At 40.9% G+C, this 25,608-nt stretch overlaps 1 protein-coding gene across 1 annotated transcript; it reads right to left on the reverse strand.

Annotated features, from left to right (window-relative positions):
* Window positions 1–10,280: 10,280 nt before the first annotated feature.
* LOC134601611 (ubiquitin carboxyl-terminal hydrolase 38-like) lies at window positions 10,281–22,970 on the reverse strand. The gene is made up of 4 exons (XM_063446132.1): window positions 22,918–22,970; window positions 19,623–19,716; window positions 11,932–12,038; window positions 10,281–11,163 (listed from the first exon to the last, which is right to left on the reverse strand). Exons 1-4 carry the CDS (start codon window positions 22,953–22,955, stop codon window positions 10,281–10,283), a joined length of 1,122 nt encoding a protein of 373 aa, XP_063302202.1. The 5' UTR covers window positions 22,956–22,970.
* Between the last annotated feature and the right edge of the window lie 2,638 nt (window positions 22,971–25,608).

Here is a 25,608-nt window from a genome sequence, read left to right on the forward strand (position 1 = left end):
TATATATATATATATATATATATATATATATATATATATATATATATTTATTTTTATTATAATTATAGAGAAAAAAAATATGTATGGGGGAGGGGGGGAGGTTGTGGGTAGAAAAAGGTAAGATCCTCCATTAATCTGTTACAGATGCACAAGATAGAGGATTCATATATATAATCCAGGGTTGACACATAGGGCTCTCCATCATGGCCTCTGTTGTGTGAATACATTATACTATATATATATATATGTAGTTAATACATTGCTAAACACAAATACACACACCAGTCAAGCCATAAGACTTGCTTTTCCCACAGAAATCTCACTTTAACAGTGCTCTTACTACTGCAAGGGATTCTGGGTAGGCATATGCAAATCAGCTCAATAAAGAACCACATTTTTGCCTCAATTCCACTTTATACATGGATTCCTTGGATCCATACTCAAATTTTTTTTTATTGCATCTCAAAAAAGCCTTGGTCTTTAAGGGGTTAAATGTGTACAAATAATCTGTCAGAATAATCCTAATAAAGCGCTGTGGGGGGAAAAACAAAAGTGATCGCTGGAAATTGCACTGAAATCCACTTATGTAGGATTATTTTTCTCGTGATTGTGGCTAAAATTGTGATTGATATTTTTTTGGGGGGGATAGACGTGTTCAGTGAGATTCTCTGGAAAACACAGTATTATTAGTTGCATAATATGAACTTTTAATATATCATATAATGCTCTGTGTGCAGTATCTTTTAATATATCTGTGTGCAGTATCTTTTAATATTAGACATGTGCAATTCGTTTCATTCCAAATGTAAATTCAGACGAATTTTGGCAATTTGGACATTCGGATGCTTCCAAATGTCCGAAGTGCCGAACCGAACCGCCCAATTGCTGAATTACCAAATTACCAAAGTGCCAAATTCTGGAAGTGCAAACCGAACCGAATTGCCTAAGTACCAAATTGCCAAAGTGCTTCGGATTTCTGAAAAGTGGCAAAACAAGAGAGGGAGGTAAAATTACGTGAATGATGACAGGAATCTAGCCATACACCTAACCCTACCCCTAACCCTAATCCTAGATGTGTAAGTGGTTGTGGTGGTTAGGGTTAGAGGTAGGGTTAGTGTAACGGACCGTTTCGCCCACAAGAGGATAAAAAACAGTTTAGGCGATATCCCCCTTTCCAGATACACAGGCAGCTACTGTAAGCACCAATCTCCCGAACTGCAAACTACACGAACCTGGAAACAGCTGAACAGGAAAAAACATACGAAAGGTTTACACTCCTGGCAGTCAGCATACAATCCAATTCCCCCAATAACGAGACGACACTTCGTTTTGAGGGTCAAGCAGAATCTAACTGTACTGGCACATACAGTCTCTGTACACGGAGGGACAGAAGGGAAGGGGAAATCAATAATTGAGGGGAGAGCACTATGATTTTTTTTTTTAAAAGAAAGCTGTTCCCATCTCAGTCCCTATCCTACCCCACAAACCCTCTCTTTTACACTACACACATACACAATGCATCCCCCCCCCCCCACACACACACAGAAACATACAGAGTACAGAGTACAGCCCACAGGGTTTTACAAAACAACCAATCAATCCGTACAATACACACAGACACTCCCACACAAAATCCTCCCCTCTGCCTGTGATATGATTACTGAACACAATGGGTAATCTCATTATCACAGGCAGAGGAATACAGTTTTATAAAACACATCACAGGGACCCCAAAACATGCAATAAAGTATATCCTCAGAACCGGGGGATCTGGGTGAACCACATATCCAAAATTCACCCAGATCCGTTCAGTAGTTTGGAAGATACAGTTTAATGCAGATTCCACAGAACATATACAGATTATATAAAAATAATTACTGTATAATGTATCCCCTGTTGTATAGTTTAAAACTACTGCATGATGTCTTTGTGCACCAAATACCGGCGAGATGGCACCATGTAGAAAAGGCACAACAGTGTATGTGAGTTAAAATGGCCGCCATCCATTGTTCTCACCATGTGCTTCATCCATTGTTCTCACCATGTGCCTCTGATACACAAAATGGCGGCCACCCAGTAACTCCACAGTATGTCCCCAGATGGTTCTTAAAGGGCCAGTAGCAGCATAATACAATACAACATGCCCAACTATTGCATTCCAAAAGTACAAGTTTACCAAGGGCCATAGTCAGCAGGTAGGAGGCGGGCAACCAGGCTTCTCCAGTGGACAGTGGCGAGGTTGGTTTCACCACAGTTAGGATTAAGGGTTAGGGTAAGGAGTAGAGGTAGGGTTAGGGGTAGGGTTAAGGAATTGCAGAGGTCCCGAATTGCTGAAGTGCCGAACCGAATCAAAGAGACGAAGTGACGAATTACCAAAGTCCCGAATTGCTGAAGTCCCAAATTTCGGAAGTGCCGAACTGAACCAAATTTGTTGCCCATGCACATCCCTATTTATACCAAATATACTGTGAGCAGTATATTTTAATATATTATATGATGCTCTGTGTGCAGTGTCTTTTAATATATCAAATGATGCTCTGTGTGCAGTATGTTTTAATATATTATATGATGTTCTGTGTGTAGTACCTTTTAATATATTATATAATGTTCTGTGTGCAGTATCTTGTAATATATCATATGATGCTCTGTGTGCAGTATATTTTAATATATCATATGATGCTCTGTGCGCAGTATCTTTTAATATATCATATGATGCTCTGTGTGCAGTATCTTTTAATATATCATATGATGCTCTGTGTGCAGTATATTTTAATATATCATATGATGCTCTGTGTGCAGTATCTTTTAATATATCATATGCTGCTCTGTGTGCAGTATATTTTAATATATCATATGATGCTCTGTGTGCAGTATCTTTTAATATATCATATGCTGCTCTGTGTGCAGTATATTTTAATATATCATATGATGCTCTGTGTGCAGTATCTTTTAATATATCATATGATGCTCTGTGCGCAGTATCTTTTAATATATCATATGATGCTCTGTGCGCAGTATCTTTTAATATATCATATGATGCTCAGTGTGCAGTATCTTTTAATATATCATATGATGCTCAGTGCGCAGTATCTTTTAATATATCATATGATGCTCTGTGCGCAGTATCTTTTAATATATCATATGATGCTCTGTGCGCAGTATCTTTTAATATATCATATGATGCTCTGTGCGCAGTATCTTTTAATATATCATATGATGCTCTGTGCGCAGTATCTTTTAATATATCATATGATGCTCTGTGTGCAGTATCTTTTAATATATCATATGATGCTCAGTGCGCAGTATCTTTTAATATATCATATGATGCTCTGTGTGCAGTATCTTTTAATATATCATATGATGCTCTGTGTGCAGTATCTTTTAATATATCATATGATGCTCTGGGCGCAGTATCTTTTAATATATCATATGATGCTCAGTGTGCAGTATCTTTTAATATATCATATGATGCTCAGTATCTTTTAATATATCATATGATGCTCTGTGCGCAGTATCTTTTAATATATCATATGATGCTCTGTGCGCAGTATCTTTTAATATATCATAGGATGCTCTGTGCGCAGTATCTTTTAATATATCATATGATGCTCTGTGCGCAGTATCTTTTAATATATTATATGATGCTCTGTGTGCAGTATATTTTAACAGATCATGTGATGCTCTGTGTGCAGTATATTTTAACAGATCATGTGATGCTCTGTGTGCAGTATATTTTAATAGATCATATGATGCTCTGTGTGCAGTATCTTTTAATATATCATATGATGCTCTGTGTGCAGTAGTACAGAAGTCGTACATATCTATTGTGTTTAGTATTTGTTGGTGATTTTTATGGCATTTGTTCACGATTATCCTTTTTTCATAGACATTTATAGTAACCTTCAATATATAGTAAAAACCAAAGAAAACCAAGTTACCTGCGCTCTCTCCCTATGTATTTTTACAACAAATGGAGGTCTTTTAGTTACCTCCAATGGCCATGAGAGGATGAGCCCACCTGCCAACATCAAGGCAGACCCCTCCTAGGTGGGTCCTAACCAGGGCCGGTGCAAGGATTTTTGCCGCCCTAGGCAAAAAAAATTTTGCCGCCCCCCCATATGTCCAGCCCACCATGTGACATCACAATGCCCCGCCCATATGCTCTGCCATATGGGCCAACGCCAGTCTTCACAAAGTGTCTTATCTGAAAAGACAGTGTGTTTACATTAAAAAGCCTACAGGCACAGGCTATAGACACCAGAACCACTACATTATGCTGTAGTGCTTCTGGTGACTATAGTATCCATTTAATGTGAGGTAAATTAGAGATTAGTGCCACTAATAATATATTGGATTGCCTACTTACCACCAGATGAGGACAAGAGGCTGATGATGGGCTCAGTCTGGCTCCACAGGTCTGGTGTAGAAGAGGCTCTCTGGAGACTGTTTTTAACAGTGCTCACAACAATTAACGAACAGGAAGCAGCTCAATTTTTTAGGGCCCCTTACACAGCTCAAGGTCTGGGCCCCCAGGGGGCATACGCCTACAATGCCCACCCATAAATCCACCTACATGGTCCATCCATGAGTTAGGGATGTTTTATGTGTGCAATTTGTGTAAGGGATGTAGTGTGTTTATAGGGGATGTAGTGTGTGTTTGCGTGTAAGGAATGCATTGTATGTTTCTGTGTGTGTGTGTGTGTGTGTGTGTGTGTGTGTGTGTGAGGGGTGCAAGGTTTGTTTCTGTGTATGTAATTGAATGCAGTGTGTGTCTGTAAGGGGTGCATTAATTATGTAAGAGAACGTAAGGGATGAATTGTGTGTTTCGGGTGTGTCTGTGTGTGAGTAGGAATGCATTGTATGTTTCTGTGTGTGTGGGGGGGGGGATGCATTGTGTATGTGTGTAGTGTAAAAGAGAGGGTTTGTGGGGTAGGATAGGGACTGAGATGGGAACAGCTTTCTTTTAAAAAAAAAAATCATAGTGCTCTCCCCTCAATTATTGATTTCCCCTTCCCTTCTGTCCCTCCGTGTTCTCCCCTTCTGTCACTTAGTGCTCTCCCTTGGCCCCCTGTCCCTCTGCAGTCCCCCTTGGTGGTCTTCTCACTCCCCCCTCCCCCCTTAGTGGTCCTCCCTCTCCCAAACCCCTTAGTGGTCCTCCCTCTCCCAAACCCCTTAGTAGACCTTCCCCTACTCCCCCCACCCCCTTAGTGGTAATCACCCTCCTCCCCTCTCCTTAGTAGTCCTCCTTCCTTACCCCCCTTTGGTGGTCCTTCCCCCCCTTAGTGGTCCTTATCCCCCCTCCCCTAGTGGTCCTTATCCCCCCTCCCCTAGTGGTCCTTATCCCCCCCAACCTCCCATAGTGGTCCTTATCCCCCCTCCCTCCCTCCCCTAGTGGTCCTTATCCCCCCCTTCCCTAGTGGTCCTTATCCCCCCTCCCCTAGTGGTCCTTATCCCCCCCTCCCCTAGTGGTCCTTATCCCCCCCTCCCCTAGTGGTCCTTATCCCCCCCAACCTCCCATAGTCGTCCTTACCCCCCTCCCCCCATAGTGGTCCTTATCCCCCTCCCTCCCATAGTGCTCCTTATCCCCCCTCCCATAGTGCTCCTTATCCTCCCCCCTCCCATAGTGGTCCTTATCCTCCCCCCTCCCATAGTGGTCCTTATCCCCCCATCCCTCCCCTAGTGGTCCTTATACTCCCCCATCCCTCCCCTAGTGGTCCTTATACCCCCCTCCCCTAGTGGTCCTTATAACCCCCCCTCCCCTAGTGGTCCTTATAACCCCCCCTCCCCTAGTGGTCCTTATAACCCCCCCTCCCCTAGTGGTCCTTATAACCCCCCCTCCCCTAGTGGTCCTTATAACCCCCCCTCCCCTAGTGGTCCTTATAACCCCCCCTCCCTTAGTGGTCCTTATACCCCCCCTCCCTTAGTGGTCCTTATACCCCCCCTCCCTTAGTGGTCCTTATACCCCCCTCCCTTAGTGGTCCTTATACCCCCCCTCCCTTAGTGGTCCTTATACCCCTCCTCCCTTAGTGGTCCTTATACCCCTCCTCCCTTAGTGGTCCTTATACCCCCCTCCCTTTAGTGGTCCTTATACCCCCCTCCCTTAGTGGTCCTTATACCCCCCTCCCTTAGTGGTCCTTATACCCCCCCCCTCCCTTAGTGGTCCTTATACCCCCCCCTCCCTTAGTGGTCCTTATACCCCCCCCTCCCTTAGTGGTCCTTATACCCCCCCTCCTCCCTTAGTGGTCCTTATACCCCCCCCTCCTCCCTTAGTGGTCCTTATACCCCCCCTCCTCCCTTAGTGGTCCTTATACCCCCCACCCCTCTCCCTTAGTGGTCCTTATACCCCCCACCCCTCTCCCTTAGTGGTCCTTATACCCCCCACCCCTCTCCCTTAGTGGTCCTTATACCCCCCCCTCTCCATTAGTGGTCCTTATACCCCCCCCCTTAGTGGTCCTTATACCCCCCTCCCCCCCTTAGTGGTCCTTATACCCCCTCCCCCCCCCTTAGTGGTCCTTATACCCCCCTCCCCTCCCTTAGTGGTCCTTATACCCCCCTCCCCTCCCTTAGTGGTCCTTATACCCCCCTCCCCTCCCTTAGTGGTCCTTATACCCCCCTCCCCTCCCTTAGTGGTCCTTATACCCCCTCCCCTCCCTTAGTGGTCCTTATACCCCCCTCCCCTCCCTTAGTGGTCCTTATACCCCCCCTCCCCTCCCTTAGTGGTCCTTATACCCCCCCTCCCTTAGTGGTCCTTAAACCTCCCCCCTCCCCCCCCTTAGTGGTCCTTACCCTCCCCTCCTGCCCATGTAGCGTGGCCGGGCGGCGCGGAATAGGAACCTTTGTTTCCTGTACCCGGCCGCCGGCGGAATGACAGGAAATGCTCACTGAGTGAGCACTTCCTGTCATTCCGCCGGCGGCCGGGTACAGGAAACAAAGGTTCCTGTCCCGCGCCGCCCGGCCACGCTACATGGAGAGACCGGCAGGAGGGAGCGCTCTGCGCTTCCCTCCTGCCGGTCATAAACCCGGCCGCCCTCCATGCTGCAGTGCTGCGCCGCCTGGGGCTTGCTAAAGCGCTCAGGCGGCGCAGCATGAGGAGGCGCAGCGGGGACAGGGATCCGGCGCCCCCTGGTAAGTTGCGCCCTAGGCGGCTGCCTAGGTCGCCTTACAGGTGGCGCCGGCCCTGGTCCTAACTCTAACCATTCACCTTGCTTCCTTGAGCCTCTGGCAAAAATCTCGAATGAGACAGAAAGGGGTATTTTTTATATACACCCCTATACATTATTAACCCTTAATAGGGAACACATGGGATGGGCGGCTGCATTGTAACAAGGCCTGCGCTCACTCCCATCACTACTGGGCGGCTGCAATGACTACAGTACACATCAGCCCCAATATATAGTAAAAACCAAAGAAAAACAAGTTACCTGCGCTCTCTCCTTTATCCCTATGTATTTTTAAAACAAATGGAGGTCTTTTAGTTACCTCCAATGTATTATGTATACATAGGGATAAAGGAGAGAGCGCAGGTAACTTGTTTTTCTTTGGAAGGGGTCCAGTCGTGCTATTTTACGGCCGCAGCACTGACCGGGCCCCTGAAGAGCTAGGGCCCATTTGGTGGCCCTAAATGCTTGGCCCACATGATAGGCTCCATCAGCGTGTGAGCCCCGGATCAAACGTACCGGCGGCAGTTCCGCCACTACACATGGGGCCCATGACAACCGTCATGGTTGTCACCCCCTGATGGCGGCCCTGCCGCCCCTCTCTCCCCCCAAATCTATACCAACCCTACTCCTAATCCTATGCTTACCCTAACACATTTACGCAGGGCCGGACTGGCCAACAGACAGGCCTAAACATTAGGCTAATGCAATTTAAATTATTTTCCCCTTGGACTGTGACAGGAATTAAGGAGGGAGGTGGTGGGGGAGGTGCGGCCACATTTAGGCTGCTGGAGGCCACAGGGAGCACTGTGAGTCTAACTTCACAATTCCCAGCAATTAGGTGCCTCTAATGCTCCACCCTGCACTCAAGCCCTGCCTCCCACATGCAAGCCCCGCCCCTACACTCAAGCTGCTGACCTTGTCAGCAGGAAGAGCCAAGAAAATGGCAACTTCCCCTCCCAGTGGTCCCACAGCCTTCAGTTTTAAGCAGTGATAATTTTAGTGGCAAATTTCAATTTAGTTTTCGTCATAGTCTTTTGACTAAAAAGCGATTTTAGTTTTAGACATATTTTAGTCATCTGAATAGTTTTAGTCTAGTTTTATTCGACTAAATTTCACAAAGTTTAGTCGACTAAAATTGTTACTCGACAAAATTAACACTGGTGCCAGGTAGGCTTTAGCCCATGACAGTGATATTCTGTGTGTATGTGCCTGTTAGTGAGTGAGCCTGTATGTGTGTGTCAGTGAACATGCATGTGTCAGTGAGCTTGACTTTGTGAGCATGTGTGCTACAGTGAGCTTGTCTGTAGGAAGCTTGTTTGTGTGTTTGTCAGTGAACTTGACTGTACGGAGCTTGTGTGTGTGTCAGTGAGCATGTTTGTAGTGATCATGTGTGTCTGTAAGCTTTTCTATGGTGAGCTTGTATGTGTCTGTCAATGAGCTTGTATGTACATAGTTTGTGTGTGTGTCAGTGAACTTCTCTGTAGTGAGCATGTGTGTGTCAGTGAGCTTGTTTGTAGTGAACTTGTGTGTCAGTGAGCTTGTCTATAGTGAGCATTTGTCTGTCAATGAGCATGTGTGTCTGTCAGCAAGCTTATCTGTAAGTGAGCTTGTGTGTGTGTGTGTGTCAGTGAGCTGATCTGTAAGTGAGCTTGTGTGTGTCAGTGAGCTTGTCTCTAGTAAGCATGTGTGTGTGTCAGTGAGCTTGTCTGTAGTAAGCATATGTGTGTGTGTCAGTGAGCTTGTCTGTAGTAACCATCTGTGTGTGTGCCAGTGAGCTTGTCTGTATTAAGCATCTGTGTGTGTCAGTGAGCTTTTCTGTAGTGAGCATGTATGTGTGGCATTGAGCTTTACTGTAGTGAGCATGTGTGTGCCAGGGAGGTTGTATGTAGTGGTCATGTGTGTGCCAGTGACCTTGTATGTACTGGTCATGTGTGTGTCAGTGAGCTTGTCTGTAGTGAGCATGTGTGTGTTGGACAGTAAGCTTTTCTGTAGTAAGCTTTGTTTGTATACCAATAAGTTTGTCTGTAGTAAGCGTTTGCGTGTATATACAAGTCAGTGTGACTGTAGTAACATTGTGTGTGCCAGAGTTTGTTTGTACAAAGTTAGTGTGTGTGTACCAGTAAGCTTGTCTCTGTGTGTCAGTGAGCTTGTGTTTTTATGTCAGTGAACTTATGTGTATCAATGAGGTTCTGTGCTTGTCAGTGAGATTGTCTGGGTCTGCATGTGAGTATGCTTACCTATAATTTTATTTTTTACCCTAAAAGGACCAATATTTTAAATTAGAAAAAGAAACATACAAATAATATACACACACACACATACTCTCTTTCACACACACACACACACTACATGGCACAATGACTTATGAGGACGGCATGCATTTTTTTCCAGGGCCACTTTGTATCCCAAATCAAACCCTGCATATACCTTTCCTAACCTTAAACCTACACCATTGCTAACTCTAAAATAGACTAAACACTAAACCTACCCTAATCCAGAGAAAATTCTCTGCTAATATCAGTACTGTTAACAGCTGATGGGTTTCCTAGTTAAAAAAAAATTATAGAGTGGTCTCTGTCTGCTATCTACTGCCTGTTTTCAGCATAATGAAACACTAGCATGTTGATTAGACTGTGAATCATAGTCTGTGATCACTGCTAGACTGCTGGCAAACCCCAGCACCAATCACAATTGGGGTATGCAAGCAGACACTGTTACAGTGTGTTCACACCCTGGGAGTCTCCCTAAGACTGTTACAGGCTAATGGCAGCTAGAGAATCACTAAGGCTGAACACTACCATTTTAACCCAAGTTTAGGAATATTTTATGGCATATACCTCTTTTTTGTACACTTAATGAAAAACAGAAACAATATATTTTTTCCACATTTAAATGTCTGTTTTATCATGTTTTTCTAGGTTAAAAAAAACAGGAAAATACATCAGTCAATATTTCTATTATTATAGACACATTACTACTCAGGATTGTTACAAATAAATGTTATGCTTTATTTAAAATTTTTGAATATGTTTGTTATTTTTAATGATGACAGCTTTTGGAGTGAAAAATCCCAGTTTATCCTGACTTCACGCGTTTCGATTGCTTCTGTTTCCCACAGCTCTACTTTTTATAAATTAATATATATGCAGAGTCCTCTGGAGACCGCAGGCTGGTGTTTAATACATAGCGTTGGGATGTTACGGTAACGCTGGTGTCGTTTAAGCAAAGCCATTCTTTGGGATTACACGAGGATTCACTTCTAGACACAGAGGAACTCTTCACAGGCTTTACAGACCATAAACTGATGTCCCTGGCATAGCAATAATAATGGCCGCTTTCAGATGTTGCTCCTGAATGCACCACAACGGAATTTAAAACATAAGGCACTCGTCGTTGGGTACAGCGTCGATCGTCTATTGCAACTGATGTCCGCTCAATACCTTTATTCTCACCAGCACCAGAAATATCAGTGTCCAGAGAGGTAGATCTTTCCACGGGCAACTTCAGTACTGGTGGAATAGACACTGGATTTAATATTTTGCGCTTCACGTGGCGCTCTGGATCATAGGAAAACCTCAGCAAGTTTAGAATGAGGTATTCTGGCTCCTCCGTAATTTGCACGGTCTTCTCTGCTTTCTGGAGGGAAGCACATTTTCCACACTGATAGCAGTTGTCTCCATCAAGAATTTCTGGTGCGAGGAAATAGCTAAACATGTCGTTGACTGAAAGCTTTTCCTGGTGTTCTTTATTGCCAGTTTCACTGGATGATGTTGGAAATTCCAGTGAAAGGTCTGTAAAAGCTTCTGTCTTCTGGGAAATGATTTTACATGTTTGGCAGAAGATTTTCGTTTTCAGCTTTCCCTCAAACATGTCTTGTATCACAGTTGTTTTATCTTTCCCCCAGCTTGTGCTTTGTGATGCCTCCTTAGGTGGAACTTTTGTAGGCAGAGCATCGGCGGTAGTCTCTGAAGATAGAAGCTTTAATCTCTCTTCCTCGTGTAAGCTAACATAAAAAGTTTAAAAAATACATATATTTAATATGAATCATACCTAACAATAACCTTAAAAAAAGAATTGGTTTTAAAATAATGTATATTTTATTTGGTTGATGCAGTTCTAGCTAAAGGGTATTTTATTACTATTGGCTTACAGAGGAGGGCTGGAGAGGGAGGCAGGGGACATTCCTCCCCACCCCAAGTCTCTAGTGTTGAGAGGTTTCTGAGCTGCTCCATTCCCGCACAAAACTAAAAAGATTACGTAACTATATTATTATTATTATAGTCAGAGGTGAATCTATACTTTCAGAGGCCTTAGGCAAAGCTTGAGTTAGAGGCATTATAACATGGGTCAGCAACCTATTTCTGTACAAGGACCAGATGCTATGTCTGTGAATGGATGGACAGCAGCCTTCATCTCTATAGCTAAAATTAAAAGAAAGATAATAGCAGTAGATAATAGTAGATGGCTCCCTAATTTGGTATCCTTATTTGGAATTGCCATGTATGGGAGGGGGTAAATAGGGGTTGTAGTGTGTATGGGGGCAATAGGGGTTGTATTGCATGGTCTGCTTTGAGGAAACAAGCACTCAGACAGCCCTTTTAAAGGCACAGTGCCCTGTGTAACCTACTCTCTTACTTGCCCACTGTTCAGGACATTAGCAGGTTTGCTACTCTAGAGAAACTGTTCCTTTTGTAATTTAATACCATGTTTAACATTACAGTATACATTTAGTACTAAGTAAATAATCAGGATATAAGAATTTTTTAAATACCTGTTTAAAAGGAATCGAAGATATTCAGAACTGTCTTCCTGGGAGAAAGAACTAAACCACGGTGGACGAGACGCATTGAAAAATTTCAATGGAGAATATGCTTCTCGCTGATTAGAGAAGAGGGAAAATGCCAATGTTACTTTTAGTGGGGTTGGGAAATGGATATTAACATATAAAGAAGAATCTGTATTTTTCTTGTTTGTTTGGTAGGCAACTCTATTGACTCAATGGAAGAGATGTTTAAAATGCTGTGTCGTGAAATGGGCAAAACGGTAAAAGGGATCAATCACCAGTGGGATGTGCCTACTGTTCCACTAGTGACAATGGTGACTACGTCTTGCACCTTGATAAATCTTACCACTTGAAATAAGTTTTTCATATTGTTTGCTATTTAAATCCAATTCTGCATATTAATTAGTGTCTGTATTATGGAAAATTGTTTCATACTTACCGTAATTTTCTTTTCCTGATCATTATTCATGGCAGCATTTACTCATGGGTTAGCTCCTCCCCTCACAGCAGAAAGGACAGGAAATAGAACTCTGAAACTGGTATAAATAGATCCTCCCCCTTCCCATCAGGCAGTCTTTGTAACTAGTTTCACAACTCTTATAGTATATGGGTGGGAACGTAATGCTGCCATGTATAATGATCAGGAAAAGAAAAACTACGGTAAGTATGAAACCATTTTCCATATTCCTGATCATGGCAGCATTTACTCACGGGGAATACCCAAGCAGTATATATCGAGGGAGGGACAGAGTTCAAAAACAGCTAATTGCTATAAAACCATTATTGAGCTTTATAAACCTTAGAAGACTTTAAAAAAGCCAAACAAGTAATCAATAGGATATTGTCATAAAAATCTGCTCAGACAAGTTAATTTACCCTAGAGGCTACAAGGTCAGCAACCACCTGGCATTAAAATGTCTGAAATATCCCAAATAAATATTGAGCCAAATAGGCATTAAGGCCCTGACAGCCTAGTCTAGAGAAGGAACAAGGCTAGACAAACTCTCGTAAGAAATAAGGATATATAAGAACCCATATTGTGATGGATTAAAATAAAAATAAATGTAGAGAACCTCCATGAAAGCCAGGCTAGGTCTAGAAATTATAGATCTATTATGTCAACAAGAAAGGATAATGTCCTTCTCTGATGTAAATTTAAAACCAAATGGATGGCATCAGCAAATCAGAACCTTAACAAAAGGATTAACTTCCAGATATCTTACTGGAACAAGCAGATAATGTTGGATGAGAACAGTCACACCATGCTATTAAACAGGGGGAGAATTACACTGAGAATCCCACTATTTTCTGGATGTATTTATTAAAGACAATTCACATTGTGTCCTCTTGCCTAGTGAACTACTTACCTGTAGATACAGGAAACAAATCAATATCTGCCTGTCAGAAAGAGGCAGAGCCTAGTAGAGAAATAAGAGCCGGTTATAAAAACACTGCAACAATGAATATATATATTGCAAAATCAGACTCACAACAATACCACACACCGTGGATGAACTGATACATTAATGTTCAGTTACAGGAGAGGTATAAACCAATAACATTACTAGGCAAAGGCAAAAAGAATCATATACAGATTAGTTGAGGAAAAAATATATATCGGTATGAACCATAGAATTTGTGGCAACTACTAAAATATAAGTAGTACAGATTATGCCAAACAGTATATTCAAATTTATTAGAGACTGTTGTGTAACATGAGTAGGAGATATGCAATAGGCACATGATACATTGTGGCAACAGACATAAGCAGGATAGTAGAAGATATTCAGTTATCCTTATGAGAACAAACAACCGCATACTTACTCTTACCTTATCTTCAGTTAGTGATGAAGTACTTATGGCAGAGCCTATGGTGGTAAGCAGCTTGTTTTATCTGCAAGATATCAACACCAAACCAAGCATATAATCCACAAGTATTAAATCAACGCAATGTTAGGAGTGACCATAACTGATACCGATCTAGGTACAGAGACCATGTAAAAACATATCAGTCAAATGTTTGTCATCAACCAGCTGCATTACATTAAATTTTGCAGGATGAATCAACCATTTGAAGTCACACATTGGTTGCAAATTCCAGATATAAGGACACCTAGAAGAATCCCCATGGATATCAGAAGAGAGGTCCATAATGGAACTACCGGTTCAGGGATTTCCTCTATTGTTCTGGTAGCAGGTGAATTTTACCTGAAATAGTAAACCTAGTAGAATGGTCTGGGGACTGGAAAGACCTTCCAATGTCAATTAAAAATACTTGCAATACACAGCATCAAAGTTACCTGGAGCATATGAGCCTAAAAGAATACCTTTTATTGCAGAAAGGAAATTATAATGTCCCCCTTCACAACAGGGGAATCTGTGAGAAAATTCTGAACATTAACTCCTTAACCCCTTCAGGACCGGCCTGTTTTTGCGATGTTTGTACGTTAAGGACCAGAGCATTTTTAACACTTTTGTGGTGTTTGTGTTTAGCTGTAATTTTCCGCTCTCTCATTTACGGTTCCCATACAAGTTATATATTGTTTTTTTCAGGACAAAAGGGGCTTTCTTTACATACCATTATTTGTATTATGTCCAATATTGTATTTAAAAAAAAATAATAAAATATGGTGAAAAATTAAAAAAAAAAACATGTTTTTGGACTTTTACTTGAAAAATCTTTTACTTATCTACAAAAGCTAATGAAAAAAACTGCTAAATAGATTCAAAATTTTGTCCCGAGTTTAAAAACACCCAGTGTTTACATGCTTTATTGCTTTTTTTTGCAAGTTATAGGCCTATAAATACAAGTAGGAAATTGCTGTTTCAATATATATATATTTTAAATGTATCAATAGTGACCTTGTAACACCGTTATCTGTCATAAATCCCCGAAACACACCTAACATGTACATATTTTTTTAAAGTAGACAACCCAGGGTATTCAAAATTGGGTATGTCCAGTTTTTTTTAGTAGCCACTTGGTCACAAACACTGGCCAAAGTTAGCATTTATATTTGTTTGTGTGTTAAAAATGCAAGAAACGCTAACTTTGGCCGGTGTTTGTGACTAAGTGGCTACTAAAAAAGGCTGAACATACCCCATTTGCAATACCTTGGGTTGTCTTCTTTTGCAAATGGTATGCCATCATGGGGCTAATTCTCATTCCTTGGCTACCATACGCTCTCAAAGGCAACCTAACCAATCCGACAAATTTCAATTAAAAAAAAAAGTAAAATCAAGCCTTATATTTGACCCTGTAACTTTCACAAACACTATAAAACCTCTACATGTGGGGTACTGTTATGTCCAGGATACTTCGCTGAACACAAATATTAGTGTATCAGAACAGTAAAATGTATCACAGCAATAATATCCTCAGTGAAAGTGCTGTTTGTGTGTGAAAAATGCAAAAAACTTCACTTTCACTGACAATATCATTGCTGTGATATGTTTTACTGTTTTGAAACACTAATATTTGTGTTCAGCGAAGTCTCCCGAGTAAAACAGTACCCCCATGTACAGGTTTTAGGGTGTCATAGAAAGTTACAGGGTTAAACACAGTGCTAGCAAATTAAATTATCTGGACTTTCGGCCTGGGTTGGCAGGCAGGTCCCTCAAATTGCAATCATTAAAATTACTTAATTAGGTAAAAATATTACATAAATACACATGTAGAATTTTAATATATATACATATTTATATATTTGACGTCTACGTGTATATTTATGAAATTATTTATGTAATTATGTATATGGACATATGTATATTTCGTATTGTTTTTATTTATTTATTTATACATAGATATATATCATTACATTCTAAGTATATTTTGATATAAATATATATATATATATATCAAAATACTGTTAGAATAAAATTGCATATATAAATATTTTTTTATAATTATTAAAAACTATTTTTATTTTTTGTTATTTATTTTTATTAACATATTATTTGTATTTTATAATAATATATATATATACCATATATATAGCAATTATATATTGTATATATTCGTGTGTAATTTAAATATAAGTGTATTTTTATATTAATATACGTATATATAAATATAAAAATACACTTAATATGACATTATATATATGATACATATACATATATTATATATAGATATAATACATGTATATATATATATATATATATATATACACACACACATTTTTTATTTTTTTACACTGATTTTACACTGTTTTTTTTTAACTTTATTTTTTTGATTTTCCACTTGCAGGGAGACTGCCTGTCAGCACAGACAGTCCCCCTGCAGGCAGATACACAGACACCTATTGCGGTCATGTGATCGAGTGATCACATGGCCGTGGGGTCCTGATCTGCCGAGGGGGGACTGCCCGGGCAGACAGGCAACCCCCCTGGACCCGGTGGAGCACTGATCGCCGCCGTGGGACCGACGGCGATCAGGTAAGTTGCCCAAAACCGTTATGACGGTTCAGGACCGTCAGCGGTCCAAACGCACGTTTTACCGCTGACGGTCCTGAACCGTCAGCGGTCCTGAAAGGGTTAAGAACCAAAAGCATGCCACCCCTGACATATACTCAAGGGATTGCCAAACTTACAGGTCCCCAAGGAATAAAAGAGAATACTGAATAAAAAGTATAAACCAGACCAGGAGTAGTGAATTTTTCAGAGCAGAAGCTTGCAGAAAAATAAAATGATAGAAAAGTTATGACCAGGTGAAAGAAAAAGCCAATATGAACAGCTTTTAAATCAGGTAAATTCGATTTTAGAAAGAAAATATACCAGAAAAAAACAGTCAGGTAATTGTTTCAGAGTTACCTACTTATGAGATCAATTAATAGCCCAATTTGTGCTCCTGCAACCAGTATGATCTACTAAGCTGTGCATTAGTAATCAGCATATATCTGAAGGTTAACACTGCCACCAAACTTGAATAAAAAAAAACATTCCCTATCTTGATCAGAGAGGAGATGATACCTGGCAATAGAAACACTTCTATGGAATGGTCTCATGTATAAATACATAGGTGTGTGCACACAAAGAAACATTGATTTTGTTAAACATTACCATGCTCCATTTTGGAAATTAGGTCTCATTCTCTCTCCTAGGAGAGGCACTCAGACAGGTTCAGTAACACCTGCAATCTATCTGAATTGATAAACTGTGTTAATTGCTTATCCTGAAACACCTGTGGGAGAAGGAATCTAATACAAAGCCAAAAGCAGTATGTTTCCTTTTCCACTTCATTTAACCCCTTAAGACCGCAGCCAAATGTACAAGTTGTGATCCAAAAAAAATGTAAACAAACCACAGAATTTTACTATATGTCTGTTCAACAATAATTTACCTCTTTCATACTAAGTGCACCCACACTTATTATATATCATTTTGTTCAGGGGAAACAGGGCTTTCATTTAACATCAAATATTTAGGTATGGAACATAACGTAATATGAATAAAATATAAAAAAATGAGAGAAAATATGATTTTTTTTAAATTTTCTTAGTTCTATGTGACATTCTAACTGTGAATGTCATAATACTGTTTGCTTTTACTGCAATAAAATACACATATTTGTATTCAGCGATGTCTCACGTGTAAAACAGTACCCCCTATGTACAGGTTTTATGGTGTTTTGGGAAGTTACAGGGTCAAATATAGCATGTTACACTTTTCAGTTTTTTCACATTGAAATTTGCCAGTTTGGTTATGTTGCCTTTGAGACTGTATGGTAGCCCAGGAATGAAAATTACCCCCATGATGGCATACCATTTGCAAAAGTAGACAACCCAAGGTATTGCAAATGGGGTATGTCCAGTCTTTTTTAGTAGCCACTTGGTCACAAACACTAGCCAAAGTTAACGTTAATATTTGTTTGTGTGTGAAAAATGCAAAAAACTAATTTGAAAGCCAATTTTGGCCAGTGTTTGTGACTAAGTGGCTACTAAAAAAGACTGAACATACCCCATTTGCAATACCTTGGGTTGTCTACTTTTGCAAATGGTATGCCATTATGGAGGTAATTCTTATTTCTGGGCTACTATACGGTCTCAAAGCCAACGTAACCAATCTGGCGAATTTCATTGTGAAAAAACTGAAACGCAAGCCTTATATTTGACTCTGTAACTTTTGAAAACACCATAAAACCTGTACATGAGGGGTACTGTTATACTCAGGAGACTTTGCTGAACACAAATATTTGTGTTTCAAAACAGTAAAAAGTATGACAGCAAAAATATCGTCAGTGTAAGTGCCGTTTGTGTGCGAAAAAGGCAATAAATTTCACTTTCCCTGACGATATCATTGTTGTAATAAATTTTACGGTTTTGAAACACAAATATTTGTATTCAGCGATGTCTCCCGAGTAAAACAGTACCCCCCATGTACAGGTTTTATAGTGTCTTGGAAAGTTATAGGGTTAAATATAGTGCTAGCAAATTAAATTCCCTATACTTTCGGCCTGGGTTGTTAGGCAGGTCCCGCTAATTGTAATTAATTAGGATACCTCCTGCAGATCGCGGTAATTGGCCACAGGGGGAGTGCCTGGGTGGCCAGGCATGCCCCCCACCGCGATCTGCAGGGGGATCCTGCCTGCAGTTACTATGGGTCAGCCAATAGGCTGACACATAGTAACTCTGATCGCAGTGACAGGCTGTCACTGCGATCAGATCGCAGGGAGAGGCTGTCTCTGCATTCAGATCGCAGAGACAGCCTCTCCCTGCGATCATACTCTGCAGATCGCGGTCACTGACCGCAGGGGGACTGCCTGGGGGGCCAGGCATGTCCCCCGACCGCGATCTGCTGCAGAGAATTCCGTCGGCTCCATGTGTCAGCCGATTTTAAAATCGGCTGACACATGGTAAATACCGATCGCAGTGACAGCCTGTCACTGCGATCGGAAGCTGCAGACCGCGGTCCCCAGGCACAGGGGGGCTGCCTGGGGGGCCAGGCATGCCCCCCGACCGCGATCTGCAGCGGCCATGTTCCGCCGGCCACGTGGGGGGTAAGACCGCCCAGGACGTACCATGCCGTCCTGCGGCGTTTAGAGCCGCCCAAATAAGGACGGCATGGTACGTCCTGCGGTCTTAAGGGGTTAAAAACTGAAATAGAAAATCCACAGTAAGCAATATTTACTTACCCAGTACAACAGGGTATTTGTATTTTGCTAGAATGGGCTGTATTACATTAAAGCGCAAAACAGACCTTAGAATATTTGGATATATTAAATCTACCAAGGCTGTGAATAAATTGGGGTTATATATTAATACCAACCTGCATACAGAATATAGGAATCACATACCTTGTGGGTGTTTCTAACAGCACCTTATGTACAGATATATCAGATACATATACTGAGTCTGTTTAAACAGTAATCATACATAGCCAACATCTGCTATATACAGTGACACTGTGCCTGCACCCATATTAAGATTATATGAGTGAAACTGCCTGATGGGAAGGGGGAGGATCTATTTATACCAGTTTCAGAGTTCTATTTCCTGTCCTTTCTGCTGTAAGGGGAGGAGCTAACCCATGAGTAAATGCTGCCATGATTGATCAGGAAATATTATTTTGTGTAACAGGAAAGTTCCATTTTGTGTTCTGTTGTTTTCCTCTGTTACATGGACAGATAGTTATTGTATGTGCCATTTGCCCCCATTGTTTTTCCATTAACAGAAGCATACCTGAGAATAAGCCAAGATCTTGAAAAGCCGTTGCAATTTCTTCATCAGCGAATCGCATCCTTTCAAATTCATGGATAACACTCGTCTCCTAAAGCTGAAAATCAGACCATGATTTATAGACTTTGCACTAAAGGATGCCCGATTAAACAAAGGGAAAAAACTGTGTTTTCATAGAAGTAGACAAATTAACAGTTTTATATATTAACCCTCACACATAGGTCAGTGTGCTCCTGTTGTATAGTTGTATAATGCTAGAGAAGGACCTGCCAAGAATGGGGTACATTGATGTTGTGGCAGGCTTATGTGAGGTATGATCATATACTGTGTAACGGATCGCCTGGCACCCCGACTTGGTACCTCCGTTAAAGGATGCTCCTAGCGCTTCCTGAGGACTCCAAGCACTCTGGCAGACACCACAATCACTGAATCCGAGAAACCTTTAAATCCTCCCAAGCGTATGAATGCTGTAGACCATTGAATAGGAACCATACGAATAGGCTTGTACTCCTAGCAGTCAACTGGAACAGCATGCAATAAATCCTTCCCCCAATAATGAGACGACACATCACTTTGAGGGTAAAACAGGAACTCAGGACTGGCTCATCCAGCCTGGCTTTTATTTTCATCTTACACATACAGGCCACACCCAGGGGGAGGCATAAAATAACCAATCCGAGATATGGTACAACCCACACATCCCCTCCCCTTAGCCTGAGAGATAATCCACTTATTATACAGTTTAAAACATAACTTTTACACAATATCTGTAACTTCAAAACCATACATCACATTCACATAAAAATACATATCCACAATCAATCCATTCAGGGGAACAACATATTAAAAATGGCATGGATCAGACCAGGGGTTCAAAAGTTAGTAAAGTATCTTTTAAAACCCCTAGCTTTCCAGGTTTACAGGGCCTTCTCTGTGCTGGAGAAGTAATTCAATTATCTCCCAGCACAGAGACAGACTCCATTAAGCACATGGGGACACAAAGACAGTCAAACACTTTAAAATACATAAATTCACCTTTTACACATAACACACAGACATTTCACCTATCCCCAGATAGCTGGGATCTGCGCGCACAAAACTACCGAATAGCGCGCAGATCCTACTCACACAGTACAATTGCCATGGAGCTAAAGTCTTTCCCATAGTCTTTCATTATATGAATAGGCTCCATGGTATAGCTATCTGGGGTATCACATTCCCATAAAGTCTGGTCCATAGTCCAAAGGCAAGAGGCGGGCAATCAGCCCCCTCCAAGGACACGTGGCGAGGTCAGTTTCGCCACAATCCCAAAAAGTCCCAATATGTCCATCGATGATTTTAAAAGGGCCAGTAGCAGCAATATAAAGTACAATATGCCCCAAATAACCCAGGGGCCATAGTCAGCAGGTAGGAGGCTAGCAAACAGGCTTCTCCAGGGCCCAGTGGCGAGGTTGGTTTCGCCACATACTGTAACTAAACCCCCATTATTTTTTGCCTAGCGGTGGAGTTTTTAAATAAAACTATTATATGCTGTGAAACTTGAAATTGCTGATTAGTGGATGAGCGAGTACGCTGGATCTTGTATCTTGTATGCTTCAGTTGTATAATCTCCTTCAATTTAAATTAAAGGAACACTAGAGTGTCAGGAACACAAACATGTATTCCTGACCCTATAGTGTTAAAATCACCATTTAGGTGACTTGCCCCTACCCCTTAGAAAGTGGAAAAACGTACCTTTTTTCCAGGTCCGCGCAGGCCTGCCGGTGCTGGCCCTGCCCCGATTCAGAATTGCTGATCTCAGCCAATCCAAAGCTTTCCAGTGGCCATCTGAGGAGTGACCAATGGAGGTGTCCCTAGGCTTTAATGTAAACACTTCCTTTTCTCTGAAAAGACAGTGTTTGCATGAAAATGTCTACATTGAGCTGAAGTTGTTCTGGTGACTATAATCTGACTTTAAGCAGTCAGTAGGTTTTTTTGTAGCCAGCTGACTAAAGGACTCATGGTCTGCCATACGTCCAAAATGCCCCTCAGTGTCATTGTGCTGGATACATTGCATCGGAGAGAGATTATAATGCTCACTGTCAGGGGCAGACTGACCACTTGGGAAGATCAATCATGGGCAGAGGGCCCGAGACAGTCAGGACAGCCATGCTCACATAATTCCTCACATATTTCAGCGATAGGTTACGGGGTTCTTGCACCCCATCACACAGTAAATGACCCCCACCTTCTCGGTGAGACCTGGCAGCAATCATTCAGTTCTTGCTAGGTCTCTTCCATGCTCTCCTCTGCGGTGCTTTGTGTGAAGGGAAGAGGCGGAGTCTGGGAATGGGAAGTGATGTCACTTCCTGGCTCTCCTCCTCTCTTGCAGAATCTGCAGAGAGCTCCTGGCCTGTGAGTACTTTGAAAATAGGGTTTAGCAGTCTGACAGAAATAGTACCCGTATGCTCCTTGTAAATATCGTCTACTGCCCTTCCCCTCCCTGCACCCACCTAGGGCTCTATCCCTACCTGTACCCACCTCAGCCCCCCTGCACCCACCACAGTTCCTATGCTCCCTGACCCCACTTCAGAGCCTCTATTTCTTCCTGCACCCACTACAGCCTCTATCGACCTCGCTACTTTGTATCTTGTATTTCACTTGTGTCACTTAGCTATTATGTTTCTTAGGGATTAGTAATAGTTGTACTAATTTATGGGGAGTAGAGACAGGTGCCCTCGAAGGCACGGGGGGGGGGGGAGGCGGGTGTTTATCTAGATACACCTTGCAATTGCTACTCTCTATAAATATGTTTTCTGATAGTTACAGACTATTTAGTGCATAGTGCCACCTAGAATTTATTAGTCTTATTGAAGTGCTAACCACACTGATATACACTGGGGGTTACCACAGAATTTATAATACTATTTCTCCTATACACTTGCAGACATAGCTCCTATTTATGTACATGGTCACTTACAGCACTTTGAGTTTATTGTGAGTTTTTAGTATATTACTTCAATAGCATTTATTTATTTATTATTTTTAGTATTTTGAGATTATAGTTTAGCATTTAGTCTGGAAGGAGACTGGCTACCCTAGAAGTTATATTATTCCATATATACACGATACCATTTTCCTAGTTCCCTCAGAGGTACACTCTTTCTTTGTTCTATTACATTTCTCCTTGGGGTTACCCTTGTTACAAATGTACTCTCTCGATTTTTCTGGCTCTTTTTTTAATCACAGATTGAATCTAATTTAATCACAGATTAGTCGGATTCTCACATAAACATATAAACTCGAAAGGAGAAGTTACTCTTTCGCCATGAACAACGATTGTAAAACGCTGTTCATATAACACGTGTTTCCCAGGTTTTTTAGGCCAGTTCTGGTTATTGATCTCCCTGACCGTACGGGGACGTGAGAAACCAAAACACTGGATGAAGCTGTCTGGGAGCTTTGGAAATCTCAGGTTTTATCTCCTCAACAGACTGATTTGGTAACTCCTAAAGAAGAAGAAAAAAATCTTAAAACATTAATCTTAAAATCTTAAAATATTATTTTTATTACTATTGGTATTTATTTTCAATTTGACAATTTTTATTGAGTCAAAGGTAGTTAGTTGGGTACAGCAAAGAAGACGGTGTTTACACTGAAATCAGTGGGACAACAGGAACAAAATAAATTTTCCAATATACTCTGCGGACATTGAACAGTGCACAAAATGTCATACTCGGTAATTGCATGCATCATATTATACCTGAAGAAGGTACCTATTAACTCATACTCTGTTTTACATACTACGTTGCCTGGAGTCATCGGCCTAACATTCCCAAGGATTGGGCATTGACACCTTGTGCATCAGTACCAGTCAATCCATTTATGTTGGGGCATTTTGTTGTCTAGCGGTTCCTTTATGATGACAACGGGCTATTATTGGCATTTATATAGCGCCAACTTATTCCACAGCGCTTTACAATATTATAAAAGGGGGGACATTTTACAATAAATGAGACAATTACAAAATGCTACAGGTAAATATGCTCAAACGAGCTTACAGTCATATATACATGTCTGTATTTTCGTTATGTATTAAAGGGACACTGTAGGCACCCAGGCCACTTCAATAAGTTGAAGTGGTCTGGGTGCTCTGACTCTTTTGCACTTAGGGCTGGAATGTTAAACATTGCAGTTACAGAGAACTGCAATGTTTACATTACAACTCTAAGTCTGCCCTCAGTGGCTGTGTACCAGACAGCCGCTAGAGGGCTTCCGCATTCCAAACGGACTTTTGGTCCGTTAACTGACGCTGGACGTCCTCACGGACCTCCAGCATCAGATTTTTATCGGCGCTGGATTCAGGTTAGTGGCTTAAGGGGGTCCTGAGGGAGGGGGGTACTCCATGAGCCTATAGTGCCAGGAAAACAGGTTTTAAGTCTTTATTCTCGTTTTAATGCAACTATTCAGCGCTGGAGACTATGGTGGCATTCTGAAAATATTCATAATAAATAATGTTTAGTTACCTTTCCATATATTTTTAAGCTAAACCAACAGTTTACAATCATTATTTTAGCCTGAAATATTTGGTTGCATATACACTGCTCAATGCAAACCTTGTCAAAGATCTTAAAATATATATATATATATATATATATATATATATATACACATGAATAATCAGCATTACTAAATTAATTATTCTATTGAAAAATAATTTAAATTACTGCTCTGCCCTATTTCGCACTGAAATTGCTATTACACTCACTTTATATGATTTCTTTATTACCTCGTTTAAGTCTATCTTCTCGATTTGATCTGACTGTGCCGCGCTGGTGTCTATGGTAGCATTCTGAAAATATAACAATAATGATCAGTAACCTCTGTATGCATTTGTAGGCAATAACTACCATGTACAGCTTTTATTTTTGCATGACAGATTTGGCTATGTATACACTGCTCAATGTTAACCATGTCAAAGATCCTAATATATGAATACATGCATAATTATATAATAATAATAATTTAGATTACTGCTCTCTATTACACTCAATGTATATGAATTATTTATTACCTCGGTTAAGTCTACCTTCTTGTTTTGATCCAACTGATCAGTGCTAGTGTCTATGGTAGCATTCTGAAAATATTCATAACAATAATGATTGCTTACTTTTGTATGAATTTTTAGGCAATAACTACCGTATACAGTCATTATTTTTGCATGAAAGATTTGGCTACGTATACACTGCTCAATGCAAACCTTGTCAAAGATCCTAATATATGAATACATGCATAATCGGCATTGTTAAATGAACACTATAGTCACCAAAACAACTTTAGCTTAAATGAAGCAGTAAAGATCATGCCCATGCAGTCTCAATACTCAATTATCTGCCATTTAGCAGTTTAATCACTTTTGTTTTTTGTTTATGCAGCCTTTGCCACATCTCCCCTTGAAGAAAAAAGTTTAATTTTCAACCAGATGTTACTAAAGTTAAAAGTTTGTATCTCCTGCAAACAAATTGAACTTTAATTACATATGGGAGGCTCCTGTAGAGTCTAGCAAGCTATTTACACAGCAGGAGATAATAAATTCTAACTTTAAATCGAATTTGCAATAAAGGAAGTGTAAACATTAGATGACTCTTTACAGGAAGTGTTTAGAAAGGCAGTGTAAGTCACATGCAGGGAGGTGTAACTAGGGCTGTAAAAACAAAGTGATTTAACTCCTAAATGGCAGATAATTGAGCAGTGAGAGTGCAGGAGCATGATCTGTACACAAAAAGCAATTTATTAAGATACAATTGTTTTGGAGACTTAAGTGTCCCTTTAAAATAATTATTCTATTGAAAAATAGCTTATATTACTGATACCCCTATAGATTACCCCTATTTTGCTTTGAAATTGCTATTACTCTCACTTTATATAAATTATTTTTTACCTTGTTTAAGTGTACTTTCCCGATTTGATCCAACTGTTCAGCGCTGCAGACTACGGTAGCATTCTGAAA

Source organism: Pelobates fuscus, chromosome 3, assembly GCF_036172605.1.
Source record: "Pelobates fuscus isolate aPelFus1 chromosome 3, aPelFus1.pri, whole genome shotgun sequence".
NCBI classification, from domain to species: domain Eukaryota; kingdom Metazoa; phylum Chordata; class Amphibia; order Anura; family Pelobatidae; genus Pelobates; species Pelobates fuscus.

Bases quoted from the DNA above. Each gene is read 5' to 3' on its own strand.
- LOC134601611 (XM_063446132.1), bottom strand. From the start codon at position 22,955: ATGAACAGCGTTTTACAATCGTTGTTCATGGCGAAAGA. The intron at 12,039-19,622 runs GTATGCTTCTGT...TTCTCTAATCAG, and splicing joins AGATCTTGGCTTATTCTCAG to CGAGAAGCATATTCTCCATT. The intron at 11,164-11,931 runs GTATTTAAAAAA...TTTTTATGTTAG, and splicing joins CTTCGATTCCTTTTAAACAG to CTTACACGAGGAAGAGAGAT.